We start from the raw sequence: 18405 nt of genomic DNA on the forward strand, positions 1-18405 counted from the left end.
GGCTCCCCTACTTGAGGCTAGATGTTGTAAACCTGATTCAGGTGACCTAAAGCTGACTCTTTAACTATCTTGTGATCATTCACTGACATGAAACAAGACAGGAGAGTCCAAAAAAGTAGATGGGTGCACTCACATAAAACTGAGAGAGGCTGGAGGAAGATGCAAGATCTAATCACAGGCTCTAGACTAGGTTTAAGAGTAAAAAACCAGTGGGACTCAGAATCTTTTTTTTATTATTATTATTGTAAAGAGATAAACAACTGCTTCCATTTTATGAGGATTTCTGATGGAACACTGTCTATAAACCTGCAGTATTTTCTGTGCTCCTATGAGGAAAACCTAGCTGTAGGTCTTCGTTTCACAAGCATATCATTCTGGAAGATGAGAAGGCTGCCTGGGCAGAGGCAGTAGGAGATCCCCTTTCTAAACCATGTTCTTGAAGTACAAGAATAGATGGCCCTCAACACTATGAGGAGATCTTGCTTTTTCTGTGTTTCATTTTCTAAAATGCCTTAATAGGAAGGAAAGCATAAAACCTATATTTGCTCCAAGATAACAGAAATCCCACAGTCATCATCTATAGTACAGTTCTGTTTTCCAGGGACTGGAAATAATATCATAACACTTACAAGAGGTAGCATAAAGTCCAGGAAATTGCATAATGTATTCCAATGCCTTCAGATTCTTCAAAGACTTCTTTTTCTTTCATTTGATAGGCTGTAAGAGAAAGAGAAAGTTCTCAAGAGTTATCTGCTCTTCCACACATGGGGCAGAAGCCTTTGTCCATGAGAACCACCACCCAATGATTATCATCAGTGCTTACGCAGGAATGAACCTCAGTCTAGAATGGAGACTCTCTTTAGTTTGATGAATATGATGGAGAAAGCGCTAGCAAATGCTCAGTGGCCAGGATTTTGCCATTTTCAGTGGGAAAACACAGACAAAATATGTTTATTTCCCAACCAGACTATGCCACTGTTACGGGTTGGTTTCAGTTCATCCAAAACGAAGCCCACAATATATGGAGTGAAGTAGTAGTATAACGGAATTCATAAACTTGACAAAATGTATCCAAGCAACTGTTTAAACTTCCCCTCATGTGGAGATCTAGGAAGACAGTGGTCAAGGAAGAACTTGGTAATTCTCCATTTTGACAGGAAAAGATGGCTGGAAGAAAAATACGCTTTTCTATATCTGAAGACTCTTAGTTTTAGTGGCTTTCTACATGGAAGGTTCTCATCCTAACATATTTTTTCTTTATTAACAAGCAAAAATGACAGAATAATAGGCAACTGCAGTTAAAAAATTACCGGGGGAGGCAAAACAGTGCTTATAATAGAGTTATTGCTGCAACCTTAATTAAGGCATAGTGCCAAATACCTCTGTGATGAAAAGCAAATCGATGTAATGATGCTTTCCCATTACCTTTGTTTGGGGTAGTGAAATGTCACAAAATATTTTGCACACTTCCTACTGGAGATCAGAGCATATGGGACTGATATACAGCAGAAAGCAAAAGGATTTTGGTTAAAATCAGTGCAGCAGACAGCTGCTGGAACTGAGTGTTAAAATATATTTTAATTTTCTAATGACAGTACAAGATTAAGCATTTATTGACTATAAAACTTCAAATATAGTGTAGAATCTGACTAGATTAAACATAGTATATCTACTTCCCTTTTTCTCTCAAATAGACATTGTTTCACCTAAACGGAAACTGTTCTGTAAATTCAAGCCATGCCATTTAGTCTTGTGCTCTAAGGTCCTACATGTTTAAAGTGATTAAATCCACACACACTGGCAGCTGAAGAACCTATCTCTGTTGAATTCAGTAGGCTTTTCACTGGCTCTCTTTCAGCGGGTCACATCCTGAGCATCTTATTCATTTTTTCCTCTCTCTGTACTCAGGCACACTTTCAGAGGGGTTTATGCACACAAGGGCTGATTAAATACTGAGCAAACAGTTCAGAATTTGGCTGCTTTTATAAATAATGATTCAAAGGTTTGATTTAGCTACAGATGAGCCTGAGCCACAAAAAATTGCATCTGGATCCTAACTGTGTCAACTCCCATGGCAGAGATTTTTTTTTCCCAGCCAAAGCTTGGCCTGAAAGTTCATGCAGAAAGACAAACTGTGAATCAGAAGCCTGTATCAGTGCCCCGGGTGAAGTGCGTACCAAGATAGCCTGCAGCCACATGCCAGCTTGCCATTGACCTTTTATCTGCATAAATAGTCGTGACCTTTGGGCTGCTCAAATTAGTGCTAGCTGCTCGAGCAGTCAAGTATCACAGCCCTCTTCTGCTCAGGCTGCATCCCTTTGCCTCTAACCTCTCGTGCCATCTCCTTCACTGGGCAATGAAGGCAGGTGGGGGCATGAGATAGCTTTCTTACCTCTGGGAACATCCTCTGCCTGGAGGAAATCCACCACTTAGCTTCACTACATCAACTCAGTGACACCAAGAAGACTTTGGATTGATACTTTTCTATAGGACACAATAAATCTACTTCTTTCTGTGACTTATTATCCCCTCTCATTGTTTTTCATTATGTTTAAAGTAAGTCCTTAAAAGAGTTTTAAAATCAAAAGAGATAAGTTTTTACCAAAATAGTTATTCTTTTACTAAGTCTTGAAGTGAGTTGTTTTGCTTAAAAAGCAAAAGTAGATCCCTAAACCACAGACCTCTTTAAAATATAATCTACTTTTTATTCAGTGGACTGTATGCTGTATAGGGTTTAATGCCCATTATTTTCTCAGTAGACCAGACCTAACATGCTCTCTCATGTAAATAAACATTTAGTCCTATTTCAAAATGCATCACTTGTGTCCCTGAAACCACAGCAGTTTTAATTATTTTTGGAAATAGGTATTTGCGGAGTTTTACAAACACATTTTTTTCCATTGTTTAGAAGAGGCCCTTTGGTTGTTTAAATGACAACATTGACTAGGCCTGAGAGTGAAGGAAAAATTAGTGGGATATTTTTAAAGTTATAAAGCAAGAAAAAAATATACAAACATTTTCAAGGTTCTCCAAGACACTGAGTGCACAGACGCATTTCAAAGGGAGGTCACTATGCTTGAAATTCTCTCCAAAGCTCTTTTTTTTCTGATTTCTTTACCCAGAGCTTTTTTCTTTTTGTTTCAGTCATGGGCTACCATAGCCCAAGTGTATTTTTCCACATGATGTACATTGTCTACATGATGCTTTAAAAATTCAATTGACTCTTATTATGCATTCTGGAGACATTTTTAATTGCACCAAAGGAAACAGGCAGGCAGGTAGTGAGATAGCTAATAGGTAGTCGCTAATCCCTATGTTTTTAAAACTAAATTTGAGAGAGCCATCCCACAAGTAAGAGTGGGAGCTGCATGCTGAAGCACATGCCTGCTGCCTTTGGCAGATGTGTTGGAAGGGAACTAATTGTTCTGCTGCATCATGTCCTTCAGCTCTGCACCAAAGCCTAATCCATGGTGGTCTGGATGAGCTGAATTTCACCCCAAATTTCGGGAATATCTTCTTGCTGGAAGGGCTGAAACCTCACCCATATGGTTCTTGGCCAGCCACCCAAAAATCAAGCATCCCGCCTCTCTCCCAGAAGGATGGTTTGGACAAGGGTTACAAGCTCTGAGAATGAGTCGTGAGGGTGCAAGACCTGCAGATGCATCTTTATGCTGTGCAGTTGCAGTGGGTGCAAGAGAGGACAAGGGCTTCTGTCTCCTATTTCCATAGCAGTTGCACAGAAACAAGACCCTGTGACTTTCAAAGTCTATTTGCCAAATTACAGCACCTCCCTTTTTAATTACACCTGATAAAGGGCATTTATATTTCACCAGAGAAGCAAAGGAAGGGAGGGCCAAGAGGGCTGCTCTGTATCCTTCTCCTCTGGGGCCATGGAGCCCCTCACACACAAGCTGCACTACACACAGATGCAGAGAGGAAAGAAATTTGGGCTACCCTTGCTGAAACATTGGCAGCACATCACTGTTTACAACTGGAATTCTTGCTGCTGGCTTTTACCAATGACAACTTAGGACAGGAATAGGAAACTTCATATGATGATGAGGTCAACTTTTTTTCACTTTTCCAGTGCCCCCAGATGAGCACAAAGCTGCTGAAGTTAAGATTTATGATTGCTTGCAAAAAATTGAGCTTGAGCCACGACTGTTAGCTGGCCCTTTTGTGTTATCTTTTATAGCACTTCCAACAGCATACTCATTTGAGATTTTTAAAAGCAATTTGGGCTGCTTTCATTTGGTCCTCATTTCAGCTCTCCCACTTGATTATCTGTGCCCCTACCAGAAGCAATTTTAAGTTGACCCATTCTCGAGTAAAGGAGAGGGCACTGCATGTGTTTGCAAAGCATGTTTAACTTGTGTCTGTCATCTGTGATTAATATTAAATCTATTGAGCTACATAAATAAGTAATTCACCGACAAACCTGTCAAACTGATAGTAATTTCTTCCTCTCGGAGTTTACAGCTCATAGGTATCCCTTTTAATGGTTTCATTTCCTTTTGTGTACCTGGAGATAAAAACAGTGAGTTAGACAATCACGTGTGGAAGATGGAGGGCTGCTCAGCTGTTGTTCTCTGCCCCCCTCCCACTACACACAACGTACATAAATGTGCATAAAAAGGTAGAGTGGGAATAAAATAACCCCTTTGCATGTCACTTCTGCTGTGGTGGTTTGTGCATGAGAAGCAGACTCCTGCTCAGCCTTCTGGTTTGGATAACGGCCCTGTAAAATCATTTCTACCAAGAGACTAGGGGTCTGGTTTTGTTCTCCTGCAAATGAAATTAGTGGAATTATATAAGCGTAGAATCAGGGGCAAATGAAAGGAAACTCTTGTTTACTCTTTTGTATTTTTATGGAGTTGGGCTCCTTAAACACAAGTAAGGTGATACTCTCGTAAGAGATGGAAAGCGTGTCAACAGGCACCTGGCCTCAGGAGGACTAGCCATGGCACTTCAGACTTGCAAGTCACGCGATGCACACAGATAGCTGGGTGTTAGAGAGTGGTTTGAAACAAAATAAACTCCCCAAACTGGGAAGCCCCTTGGAGCTAAGCAAAAGGAAACACTGAGTGCAGGGGATCTAGATGAAATCCCATCCCCTCTTCACCTTGTCCAGGTGCCTATATCAAAGCTGTAGAGAAGGATCTCCTTCTAACCAGGGATCCTTTCCTAAAAATAATTGTGTAGGACCTCTCTTTGGAAGCAGTGATGGGATTGCTTTCTCTCAGAATCCACCCCAGCACCAATTCAAGCTGTGTGCTGTGCTGGTACTGGGCTAAAGCTCTTTATCCGTGGGAATTCTCCTCCCTCCACCATTAGCTGCATATGTAAAACCCTGCATAAGCCATTGTAGTCTCTGGGATCTGGGGGTGGAGAGTGGAATGGAAGAAATCTTGTAGCAGAATATATTTAGCTTCCATCTCTTCCAGGATGCTCCTTCACACCTCCTAGTTAAGTGCATCTAGCCCTGTACTGAGCTGTGGAAATGCAGAAGAACCAGCAGAGCTTTCTGCCTCGATGAAGGGGCTTGGATTTATACTTCAATAAAGCAGCCTCAGTACTGAAAACATAAAAGGCACCTCCCAAGTTATTTGAAAAAAAAGGTGTTTTAAACACAGTTCATGGGAGAGAACCTAAGTTGATTCCTAATGCTATTCAGTTACAATGAAAGGAAAGTAAAATTTTATGTCTGTGCAGAACTCAAAAATGGGATTGAGATTATTGTCTAAAAGGACAGAAATCACATTTGCTAAGCTGTCTTTTGCCTGTGATGTTTGGTCTTTGCTGTTTTTCACTTAACAAGGCTTCAGAACTTACTACTTGGCCTTAAGGAGTGCTACTGGAGGCAGGGAGTAACCAGCTCATGGTTATCTGCTGTGACTAAAACGCTGACAGTTTGAAATGAATGTTATTCATTGTAACTGCTTTGACTGAGGCCATTTCATAAGGAAACAATTAAGAGGCAGAAAACATATCATAACAAAGGAATGAGAAGAAAGATCAGGAAATACAAGCAGATTGGATCATTCTCTAAAAATGGATACAATATTTACTGTTGGTGATTATAACAAATCTAAGACTTGAATTACCAGCGTAGAGCTGACAGGACTCTGAATTGTAGATTCCTTTTATGCAGTGTAAGAGAAACAGTTCAGATTAATGGTGAGTGTAAAATTTAGGTCTAGCATAGAACAAAATCTTACTTATTTCATATGTGTGCAGAATGGAGTCTGAAAATAATGTGTTAAAAAAGTGGTCACAACGGGAAATTACAAAGAAATAAAAAGCAAAGAGGAAATAGAAAAATATGTGTGCATTTCCTTAAAAGCAAGAGGAAAATGTAAATGTACATTGAAGAGCACTCACAGTGATTTGCACATCTTCCTGAGACCAATCTAAATGCAACCTGAAACAAAAAAAGGCTAAAGAACAAAATCCATTTCTAAGAGTTGTGTAGTCTTACAAGCAGGAAATACCCAGGAGGAGGATTTTTTTCCCCACTGTGATCAGAGAATAAGTGAGGCAGTTACTGGAAAGCATATATCTTAATAAAGAATTCTGAAATGCCATTTAATACTTCTATCTGTCTGAGTAGTTAAATTAAGAGAATATCAGTGCTGAGTGATATGAGATAGCGAAGACACTGTCAGTCATGCACAGCTGGGAGCCAGGATGTCCATGTCCCTCAATTCCTAAAATAGTCATCTGTATCTGCAGGAAAGTCTGGAAATCACTTCCAGCAGCTACCAACACTAGGTCTCCTAGTGCCACACTGCCATGGCTTGGTGCTGTATGCACACTCACACACCAAGTTTCAATATGTCCCAAACTTGAGTGAATTTAACTTGAACTTGCACTGTTTGGCAGTAGCAAACTGCCATGCAACTCCTTCCTCTTCACCTCCACTTAGGAGACTAATGTCTATTGCTGCTGAAATCAATTTGAGTTTTATGACTGGCCTCACTGGAGCCAGAATTTGGCTTAATTTCTGGATGTACACAGCTAATGGTTTTTCTAACAACAGTTCGGAGCTGGTGTAAAGTCAGAGCAGAAATATTTAATGCCTTGAGACTGGCAGAACATCCCATTCATGCCCTTGGCTTACCTGGTGAAAGGGATATCAGATACTGATGCCTTCATTCCTGTTCAAACACCCTGCTTTCCTTAAATAACAGTAATGCAAAGTGGAAGTCATCTCACTTCTTCAGAAAGCTGAGAACTGTGCAAATGCCCACTAAAACTCACCAATATACGTTGAGCAAAGGGTTGGTCAAGGGGGCACCTGAACCTCTGAAGACCATTACAGGCCTAGTATAGTGCCTCCACTTTCATCTCCCACCATCCTGCCTTCCCTCCACTCCCCTTGCACCTCCACAACTCCTCACAATGTGATAATCTGCAACCGCGCTTGTCTGAAGCTATGAGAGCTCCAGAAAGCTGTGCTCCCAGGGTGGGTGGCATTTGTCCACGGCATTCTTTTTCCAGCTGCTTCTCCCTTTCTGGAGCATCCCTCTGAAGTAGTGATCACACTTCCTGCACCTCCTGCTGCTCATCCCCAGGCCACTGGCTTTGGTCACTCAGGGTAACCACTAAGGTTGCCAGCTGGAAACCCATGCAATTCCCAGTCCCTGGCAAATTGTTTTGCAAAGGAATAATGAAGCAGAGCATGGCAGGAGGCAGGCAGTTGAGAGAAGGGGGAGCTCCACACCAGATGTGAGCTTCATCCATCTGCTGGACACAGAAAGCAAAGGTTGCAGAACGAGTAATCCTGGGCATCACTGGCATTTTAGAAAGAGCTACATATTTGACATAGTTTCTCCAGAAGAACCCTTTAAATAGTAAAATCTTTGCACATTTGTATTCACAGCTCTTATGATTTTATTTTTAAAGGCAATGTAGGTGTTCATGAACAGTGGGTGTGAGACTGACAGCACTAGACCAGAGCTCTCCATTTGCAGAATAACTGCTGCATTGACTACTATGCTGCAAACTCCTGTAATGGCAATATCAAGGATTGAGAGGGTCTTTCCATCCATATGCTAATTTTGCCTTTGTCCTTGCTGCTGAAGCTCTAGCAACTAAGATGGCCTGTGGATGAGTGTGCTTGGTTGTTTAAACACTTGCTAGAACAGACACAAGATTATCAGTCCTTCCAGACAATAATTACTTTTAAGCTTTAGCAGCGCATTTGGATTTTGCACTCCATTGCCATAGAAGTAGCTTTTCACATGACATCATGAGTTCTCTGACACATCCTTAAACAACATGTTCAGGTCTATTTTTTCTTTATTTGCTGACTTTTTGTTCTTAAATATAAACAGTTCAGGCTCAGGTACTTGCACCTAACTTTGGAAATATCAAAGGTTCTTACCAGTTTTCCAAGAACTGGGGAGGCACTCATGAGAATGTATGCTGATGTGTCTTAAAGAAAACACACTTTTGTCCATAGCTGGAGTAGCTTATACCTCTAAGCATCATTTGGTAGGCAGTTCTGCAAATGAGAATGATCACATTGGGCTTCCAACCCTTTCTTGCACTCCAGCCCACTTAGAAACACCTTCTGAAAGAAAACTCCTTGGCAGAATCCCTCTGACCATTAAAAAAGCTGCCTCTTATTCCTTATCTGTTCCTTGAGCCATCTATTCTGCACATGATAAGGTCAAGAGTGGTGCTAATACAATGTAGAAACTTTCCCTTTCTTGAGGCATGCCAGGTATATTACTGAATTAAGTGAGTTCCTACATTTTCCTCCATGGCTATAGGAGTGCAATTCCCTTCCAGCGATTTCTCTGAACCTTCCAGTCCTCATATGTTAATATGCTTTGGCTTTTAGTTCCGGTTATTAGGAAGGATTCTTCTTTAGCCTATATTTTATTTCTTTGCTTCCTTTGAATAATTTAGGGTCAAGTTATAATTTTCTCTCACTGTCTCTAGGCTTGTGCAGAGAAGACCAAAATTCTTCTAATTTTTGTCATTCCCTGCCCCCACCTCCAGCTAATTGGAGTGGTTTTGTTAATGCGTTATGCTTATATGCTCAGTCCTCTGCTAACTGTCTTAAGAGTTGTTTTTTCCTTGCAAAATCAGCACCACAGCCTCTTGCTGTGAGGTCATCTAAGGCTCCTTGTGCGCTCTCCTGATTTTATGGTGGGATCTTTTGTGACGAGTTTTGGCCCTACCTTCCTTCAGTTCATGTTTTTAAAGTACTTCTGTGGCAGTCAGTTCTCTGAAGCACCGTTTTCTTTCCTTTGAATCGACTGAGAATCTGGGTTAAAGTGACTGACTGATGTGACAACAAAGGAGCAAATGTCATCAGGTCCAAAGGATTTGATACGCTGTTAGTTATAAAATGTACTCGGACAGCCCAAGTTCTGTGCCAGATTAATATTTGATGTCATGGGACTTGACTGGCTGTAACTGAAATAGTTGGGGCCATTGTTGGGAAAAGTTAGTGCTCATAGGAGCTGACAGCCTGATCTTCCATTCACCCAAAGGCACCAGTTGGAGTGAGCAGTGACAATGCAAGTTTCCCTATATTTGTAATCACTGATAGGTCAAATTCTCTTTGCAACATTGAAGAATTGTGTGCACTTTCTATTATCAGCCAGAACTTTCCTTCTTCCAACAGTTTAGAAGGTATCAGTGCTTGGCTCCTGTCAACAGTGGCTACTCCCTCTCTCTCCCTTCTCCCTCCTCCCTCCCCAGCCATCTCCACCTCTCCCAGTGCCTGTGGCAGCTGCAATAGCCTGCTTTCTCTGGGTGAGACAACACCTGTACCCTCCTGCCTGAGGCTTCTCTGCTCATTCAGTTGTGGCAGGCACTATTTAGTCATGGCCACAATCAATGACAGCAACCCATACACCAGCTAAACGGAAGCTGGAAGGGTGCATACCCAGTTGGTGTAAAGGCCCCAAACCAGGCTCTGAGGAGAGGATCCCAAACCAGGATCCACTCTTCAGCACCAGCCTTTCAACACCAGGAGGATTCTGGCTTGATGCTTTGCAGGACTGTGCTGAGCAGCACATAGTGCTAGGGGAGTGCAGGGAGAGTCACATGGGAGGACAGACTTCTCTCCAAATAAAAGTCATGCATTTGCTACCATTACTTGTTAAGAGTTATGAAAACAACACCTGGGATGCAGATGTGCAACTCTGGCCCTAAATGTGTATGTATGAGGCCTCCTTACATAGTCCATGCATCTATATAGTAGTCCAATATGCTCAGAAATCCTGAACTCTCTCACATAAGGAGAAAACAATTATGGCCTGCATCATCAGTGCTGTCCAAAATGGCCCTGTTTTGTTTGTCTGCTGATCCTTTGTCTTAAATTATTGAAAATCTCTCTCAACTAATGAGGACCACATGCCAGTGACAATTCATTTAAAAAGGAAAAAAAAGTTGGTGTTGTGGACATAGATATTAAAAAAATGAATAAAATAAAACTTGGTATTGTAAATGTAAATCAGTGGACTGCAAAATTGTATTTGTCCTAGCTGGATAGAGTACTTGATGAGTTCTAAGCTGTTTGCCCCTTTCTGAGGAGAGATGGGGTCTGCTCCACTTGTGCTGTAATTTCAAGGCTGTTGTGAAGCAGGACTTGGACCTCTCCACCTTCAAAACAGTTTATGCATGCAAGAAAAAATTAATCTCACAACATCTCACAAGACACAAATCCTAGCCCTCATTTACAGAGAGAATGAAGGGAGAGAGGATATTTTCTCTGAAGCCATGAAGCAAGTCTCTGTTAGAGGTGAAATGTTTGGCTCCTGGTCTTATACTGAGAAATTCTGACTATGTCCCTCTTAAAATTCTTTCAGTATCTACAAACTGCAGGCAACATAGTGTCTGAATAGTATTAATTCGTGATAAAGCACCGTAGTGGCTAGCAGGTACACAGTTGCCCTGTAACCACCTGAGATCTGGCTAGCTGTAACTTTCAGCTCAGGATACCTGAAGGTGTCACAGGGGACAGTGTTGCTTCTCATCTGCATTACACCCAACTGCTGCTTTTCTGCAAATCTGATTATTGTTCTTTTTATAGAAAGCTATATATGACCTAAAACTCTGCTCAATTGAAATATATTTACATATGACCACATGGAACACATAAATATATTCCTGCTATCAAACAGCCTATTATCATCAACATATCTACAATATCTGGTTTTTGTCTTCTTCCATATTCTGTAACATTGATAATGATGACCATTTATATTAGACATAGAAACAAATAGCATTTATTACACTTTCTCATTGACTCTAAGTGCATGTAATTACCATACAAAAGCGAAATAGTTTTAAGTAGTTTTATCATGCTCAATTGCATTGGCCAATAGCCCTCCAAGACTCCTTTCCCAGGTTTTTCACATGTACACTCCTGAGAACTGAAGATTTAACTTCATTTCTAGAGACTGTACTGTTTCAAACTCATCACCCATCAAATGGACTTTGCAAGGCAGAAGGAGGCTGTTTTCAGATTTGAGAAGGTACAACTGGACAGGAAGACTGGGAATCAAACTAAGACCTGTAGCCTCTGACAACAGGGTAAGGTGAAAACTAAAAAGAGCGAACAGGTATAATGAGCACATCTTTTTCTTAGAAGTCTGAACAGTTGATGCTCAAGATTAGAACAAGGCAGTAAAAGATCATTAGGACAAAATATAAAGAACCTGGAATTTGTGACTTTTAGCACTTTTCCAGCGCTCTGTGTGCAGGAGAAGCCTCTTCATGCCACCCACCAGGACTGTTCTACCAAAGAGCCATGCCTTCTAAAATCGTTCTCAAAGAAATTTTAACTGTATGGAGTATGCTATGCAAAGCAGTTATCAAAAAATAGATACCAGTTCTGTCCTTGATATTAAATAGGATCATTTGGATTACTGCAATCAAATATTAAAAAAAAAGCATTCATTATGAATGTGAATTTACATCCCTTCGGTTGTAGAAATGATCAGAAGAATATCTCATTTAAAATTAGCATTCTTTAAGTAAGACTTAAAAATTGAATTGATTGGAGAATAATAGCCTATCCAACTCTTTGCTATCTTCAACTCTCTTTAAAATAAGAACTTTTCTTAAGAAATATATAAATCATTATTATTTTCAGCCCATATCAGTTATGCAGCCCAAATCAGTTATTTTGGGTTGGTTCCATTGGGATAAGAATCCTGATGGAGTTGGTAATTCCTTACAACACTGCTCTTGATTAACACTGAATGCACAAAGCCCTTTGTCCTTGAACTTTTAAAATCAAGGCCAAACAAGAAGGAAGGAGTTTTGTTTGCAATTCTGTGTGTCTTTTGCTTGAAAGTACTGTGCCCAAAATCCCTCCCTCAGGTTTTGTTTGGGGTCACAAACATGTAGCCTCCTCCAGCTACATGTGAGCTTGCTTGGCTCTCTGTGCTATTTCTGTCTCTCTTCTACCCCCCAAGGAAATTGCTGCCTTCAAGTTAATCTCTACCTGAATGGGTAGATTAGTCCATAACCATACCACCCTGCCTCTGGGTTCACATTCCTAAAGAGCCTTATGGGGAGCCTGCCCAGCTCCAGTTGTTTAAGTGATCTGTTAAGACAAAGAACAGTTAATTATTCTGATCTCACTTGAATAGTTGACATCCATCAGCTCAAGCTGGCAGGATGTATCAAATCCTTTCTAAAACACTCTAACCTCAATCATCACTGTTGTAAATGCTGTCCCACCACTACTTCCCGAGACTGTAGCCTGAGAGCTGAGGCTCCAGTATCACCTAGCTCAGCACCAGAACTTACCCACACCCCTCTGGCATTTCCAGACACTGCTTTTCAGAACAAGAAGTATTAGGCCATGGAGAACTATTTGGGGCTTGCCTTTGCTGCTTCTGCTACGATCTTGACTTTGAACTAGTATTATCTGTGATGTCTTTCTGACTGTCTACGTCTTCCTGACATGCATAGCTAGATACTGCATTGGAAATGCTGTTAAATAGGAACCTAACTAAGGCTCCTGAGTTCCATCATGTCCAGATGCCATCTGCCATGAACTCAAGCAATCCTCAACACTGCCACCCTTGCACCATGCTGTTCAGGCTGGAGGCAAAGCCTTCAACTGCTCTATAGACAAAAAGGAATTCCTTTTCTTCTTCAGAGGCTACAGAGAGGGAAATATGTGTTATTATGGCAGAGGAAAAGGCTATCTGCAATGAATGGACAGGATCTGTCTGTCAGTATAAAACGTTCATAGAGTATATGCTGAAGGAAAGGCAGATTATTTTTTGGGGATCATAGCCCTTCTTGGTACAGTGGGTTTTTTTTACTCAGTTTCTTGTCCGCTGGGAAACTTATTTCCCTTATATTTCATAGGAAATGTGCTAAGTGGCAGATCACAGGCCAGTCACTGGACTAATGCCAACTGACATCTGTACATTAAGCGAAACCAAGTGATCTTTGGCCCTAAGAGAAGCAAAAGTCAACCATAGGTACACGATACATATGCACACAGAAAGCAGCAAAACAACCCCAAACCACAACCAAACCCAGGCCACACCACTCCAAAGATTATAAGTAACTAAGCAGAACAAAGGTCTATCCCTAAATGCTAAAGTTCAGTGTAAGGGCTTTTTTTATGGCTGATAACATACCGTGCCCCACTGTTAAGGACTTTTTATAGCTGAACAAAACCTAACAATCAGTTTTTATGTAGCACATCTCATAAAAAAAGTGAGAAAGTGCTCTACCAAAGAGGTCAATATTGTTATCTCCGTTTCTCGGAAAGCTGAGCAGCAGAGTGGAGGTAAGGTGCCTAAGGAGCCTTACTTAGAAGGCTATAGGAGTGCAGAAGACTTCTCCAGTCCAAAAGTCAGAAGTATAAAGGGGCCAGCTGTGCTTTACTCAGGTAGTTACACAGTACTCTGTTTGTAGTAGAAATGGAGCAGCTCCACCGACAGCTCTGGGAGTGCTTATTGGCAGCCAGGTCCACCCCTACGCTAGGGGACAGGCAGACGAACAAGTTCCTGCACCGTCAGCTGGAGTATGAAATTACAGCACTTCAGCTGCTTTGCAGAAGCGGCCACGCGCGCACTGGGCCGCCACCGCCGAGGCCAGGCCGCTCAGCCTTCAGTGAAGGCATGTAAACCACACCGGCTCAGGACGGAGCTGGGGAAAGGTTAGGAAGATAGCCCGGACGGGGGATTTACTGAATCTATCGCTGTTCAGCTACCCCAGCGGGTGCATCCTTACCACTCTTCTGAAACTCCTGCTCACCTGGGAGCTGGGACCCTGCAGCACCAGTGCCTAAGGCAGACCTGGCACGGTGTTTGCAGCTGCACAGGGTCACTCTATGCTCTGCAGAGCAGCCCAAAGGACAGAGCCAGTCTCCTGACCCCAAGGTCCTGCTCCTGGCTGCTCTGGGAAGCAAGTAAATGACACAGCAACGTTTATTTTTTGATTTAACATGAAACATACATGGCTCATTGACTCTGGTTTCCTGCACATTGCTGGTGAGTGGAAAGCAAACCTCTTGCCACAGAATTTAGAGTTCTCTACTAAGGAGAGAGGACTGAATCACTCTCTCTTTTCCTTCTACATGTGCAGGAAAAAAGCCCTCCCAGGATAACTTATTAACCCAAATTACCTTCCATTCTTATCTCATCCTGCTTGTGAGTCACACTGACGGGCTTTCAGCAAGACTTTCAGAGCCCTGCAAAAGTCCTCCATGTGAATTTTCAGACTTGGTGGAGACTTGCCAGTGCCCATTCCTTTACTCGACCAAGCAGCCTCAGCAAGGGAATCTGTAGTGCAAGGCTCACCTCTTCTGTAAGGGTTCTCCATTTGCCTCTGGTTTACCCTGCATGAAACATGATCTGTGGTTTCCACATTTAAACCCCAGCAACATCCTCTGCAGCCTGTTGGTCAGTCTGCCTTTCAACTCCTCGTGGGAAAAAATCTAGGAGCAGTCAGTCTCCCAGTAAGGATGTATATAGCAGACTATGCATCTATATGTTGTCATGGAGATGGCATGGGATTTGTCTGAGCGTTTTGCCAGTTGGGTTTCTTCTGCATCACACATTTGTACAGAAATTAGGTTTCCACAAAAATACAGTATCCAAAGTTTTCCAGAGCATAAGTGGAACATAGATCTGTGTCAGAGCAGATCAGGTCACCTTATTCATGATGACTTGCATGGGCCTTAATTTTTTATTTTCCACTTAAATTGCTCCTCATTTCATATCCACATAACATCACCGAGTTCAGAGAATTAAACTAGTGAAAAATAATCGAGGGGGGGAAAAAAGCAGGCCATATATTTCAAAAGAAAAATTTAAAAATGCAAGATGACAGAATATAGTAGTCTTCTGCAAATACAGTGGGACTCAAAGAACTGGTCAGGAAACTGGCCTTAACAGTTAACCTGAGACATCTGAAACCTTCATCATTTTCCACCTTTGCCTGATGTTTTTAAGGTAAGCAATTTTACCGTTTGTGTCCATCTCATTTTTTTTCTATTAATAGTCTCAAAAATTTAATAAAAGTTATTTTTAGTTAAACAGCAATTTTTTTTTATCTTTTAAAAGGAAAAAAATTAATCCCTTTCCAAATTGCACCTTATCCATAAAAGACAAATCATGCCCACGGACATCATATTCCAAATAGCAAAGTAAATGCCTGCAATCAAAGAGGCCAAGGACCTAACAGCTAATTATGTAATCAGAAGCAAACCTGAGAAGCCACCATCAGCTCACAACCTGCAGACCATCTTCAGTCTAAGCATTTAAAAAAAAAAATCACCCTAGTCTTTCTAGATGACATCCTTATGGTATAGCCTTTTCTATCTAGTTAAACCCCTCACCTTATCCAAGCTCTCATCTAGCTGTGCTAGATTAATTTTCTAGTTGTACTTGGAAATGACAGTCTGTTGCTGGCCTCCTTCTAAAGTTATTCAGATTTGAGATTACTGTAGAGAACCTGCTGCATTTTCATACCACTGCTGGTACAGATCCACTGAGTGAGAAAAGCTGCCTTGTGTCTGTTGACATGAATAATCCCCAACATTTTTAATATAGGCTGCCTTTGCCAGTTGGCTGACACTTGTGCTATGCCATGAATAAAAGCTATTTGATGACAGTTGAGAAATGGACTCAAGACACTTGGTGCTGTATTTCCTCTGTCCTATGGGAGCTGGTCCCCATTGTTTGTCATGTGCAGGAATGTAAAGATGTTAGAGGCAATTTGAACACAGCCAGTGGTGACGTGGTAGTGTAAGGCAATGTAGTACAGTGAGACCCCAAACCTCTTCTAATAGCCTGCTTCTTATTTATGTTCCTCAAATGGCTTTGCTGCCTATAGGAAATTTAAGTCACTGTAAGTTTAAATGCATTTTTATGCATTTATCTAGCTAAAGATCCAAACTGTGCCTTCACATCAACAGAGAAAAGATTCCTCTTATTACCCAGCTAGAGAGAGTTTAAAGTTTTCTGTGAATCATATAAGCAAGGGGATTAATAATACATAGTTACTTACTGGTGACTGCTGCTCTTCAAAAGACCCTCGCGTTTGTATCTGTGGGGTGTGCACTGTAGGAGAACTACAAATTCCTGATGTGAAGAACATGCACTCCAGGAAAACCACGTGGGACAACAGCTCAGGTGACTCTGCATAAGTGTATGTGGTGTGTTAGTGCTAGTAAGGAAGAAAAGATAGGAATTTAAGGTAGAGTTGACATAACAAGAGGAAAAATGTTTGTCTAACAGCAAATGGGAGATGGATTGAGGTGTCTGAGGAGTATGAAGAAAAAAAAGCAAGATTGAACCATCTAAGAACAAGATAAAATGAGCAGAAAGGAGGGATGACTGGGAGAATACAGGCAGAAGGAGGAGTGGGAGGAACAAGATTAAAGGCAAAGTAACATTACAGAGGGCCTTGAAGGGAAAGATAGGGAGATTTACATAGAGGCTGAGAGAGACATGAAATCAGTGGGATTTGAAAGATGGGCTGGTGTGTCACAGCTGTGTGTTTTTTAGCAGGAGAGCAAACAGGGAAAGTAAGTCAGAGGAGAGGAGTGGAAGGAGGACAGACTGCTGCAGCACAGACATCTATTGCATAGATAAGAGTCTTTTGAAGAGGGACAGTGAGGGAAAGGTAGATTTAAAGAACATTTAATACATCCCAATACTTAGGAGACAAAGCTTACAGATAACCCATTAAAACACTTTTATTAACAGAAAACCCCAACAGACATCATGAAGTTTAAAGGCCTGGCAGGAAGAGGCAACACATAATGTATTCAGCAGGCAAAAGTCCTTGAAAATATGGTCACTGGCCTGCAAAAAAAGCAACAAGGGCTGTTATCCTTAAACAGAGCATTCACTTGATTCCATTCCAAGCTGATGGGGTTTGCCCTCACCGATAAGTAATATTAAGCACATTTACAGGTTAGTCAAAGTTTTCTCTCCACATAAGTCCTTACCAGAGTTTTCTCTGCAAACTTGACCCAGCTGAGAGAGGCGTTACCCACTGCCCTCTCCCCTGTTGTCAGATCAGAGCTGGAGCTGACAAAATGCACCTGCTATAACGACTCACCACTAACGACCCTGCACCTTCGATATAAAGTTTCAAGCACCTGATATTAGTGTGACACTGGCGAGCTCTGCTGTCTCTGTCTGCAGGCCTGGAGCTTTGCAGAGCATTGAGCTTCTATAAGGCACCCAAGGTGGCAATGCTTCATAGCTGCCTCTGGGAAAGGAAGCCCTGTGCTCTCCAGCAAATGGCTGAGACAAGAATCTGCACAAAACCAGCTGAAACAGCACGAGTAAAATCAGAAGCCGGAGAGAATTATTTCCCCCCCAGAAGAGGGAAGAAATGGTGTGCATAGATAGTGTCCTGGGGGTTATAAGGCGAGACATGGTGACACGATGATGGCATAATTTCCAGATGATCTGTCAAGCAGAAGATGCTTCGGAAAGCTCTGTTAGCCAGATCAGTTTTTGGGATGTGTGACTAACAGCAATAGGCCATAATAATTATTTTTTAAATGTCACTTCAAGCACAGTTTTCTCCTGATTATCACTAGAGCACATTTCTGGCACAAAGTGCCTCTGTACAGTGTATCTTGCTAGTATCTGAAGCTAGCACTCAGCTTTAGGCAAAGATGTTAAAAACAGTATAGCATTTTGCTCTTGCAAGGGAGAAATCTCACAATTAGGCCATCTGCTACCTTGCACACCAGTGACAGCTTGTCCTCCTATTTGCTGATAGAACCAGGGCTGGCAATTAAATAGCAGCCCTTCCTCCCTACCCTCCTCCCAACCTCAACAGCTACACCCCTGCGCCACAGCTCCTCTTGTGCAGCACCTACCAGAGATTTCCTTCTTCTCCTGAAAACAGACAAGCTGCTGCACTCCCCTGCCAGGTACCTCCCTG

The 18405-nt window shown here is 41.8% G+C and overlaps 1 protein-coding gene across 3 annotated transcripts in view; it reads right to left on the reverse strand.

Annotated features, from left to right (window-relative positions):
• CALM2 (calmodulin 2) overlaps positions 1-18405 on the reverse strand; it is a 39346-nt gene that overhangs the window by 18224 nt on the left and 2717 nt on the right. Inside the window, exons 2-7 of one of the 3 annotated variants that reach the window (XM_032684605.1) lie at positions 17606-17780; positions 16507-16637; positions 6382-6421; positions 4439-4522; positions 630-717; positions 313-511 (exon numbers count right to left, since the gene is read on the reverse strand). In XM_032684605.1, coding sequence (XP_032540496.1) covers positions 496-511; positions 630-717; positions 4439-4522; positions 6382-6421; positions 16507-16637; positions 17606-17672 — 426 coding nt within the window. In that variant the 5' untranslated portion in view covers positions 17673-17780 and the 3' untranslated portion in view covers positions 313-495. Of the gene's footprint in view, positions 1-312; positions 512-629; positions 718-4438; positions 4523-6381; positions 6422-16506; positions 16638-17605; positions 18207-18405 lie in introns of those variants that run through there. The other 2 variants (XM_032684602.1, XM_032684603.1) reach the window with 2 other exon arrangements.

The sequence above is a fragment of the Chiroxiphia lanceolata genome, chromosome 3 (genome assembly GCF_009829145.1).
Source record: "Chiroxiphia lanceolata isolate bChiLan1 chromosome 3, bChiLan1.pri, whole genome shotgun sequence".
In the NCBI taxonomy this organism is placed as follows: domain Eukaryota; kingdom Metazoa; phylum Chordata; class Aves; order Passeriformes; family Pipridae; genus Chiroxiphia; species Chiroxiphia lanceolata.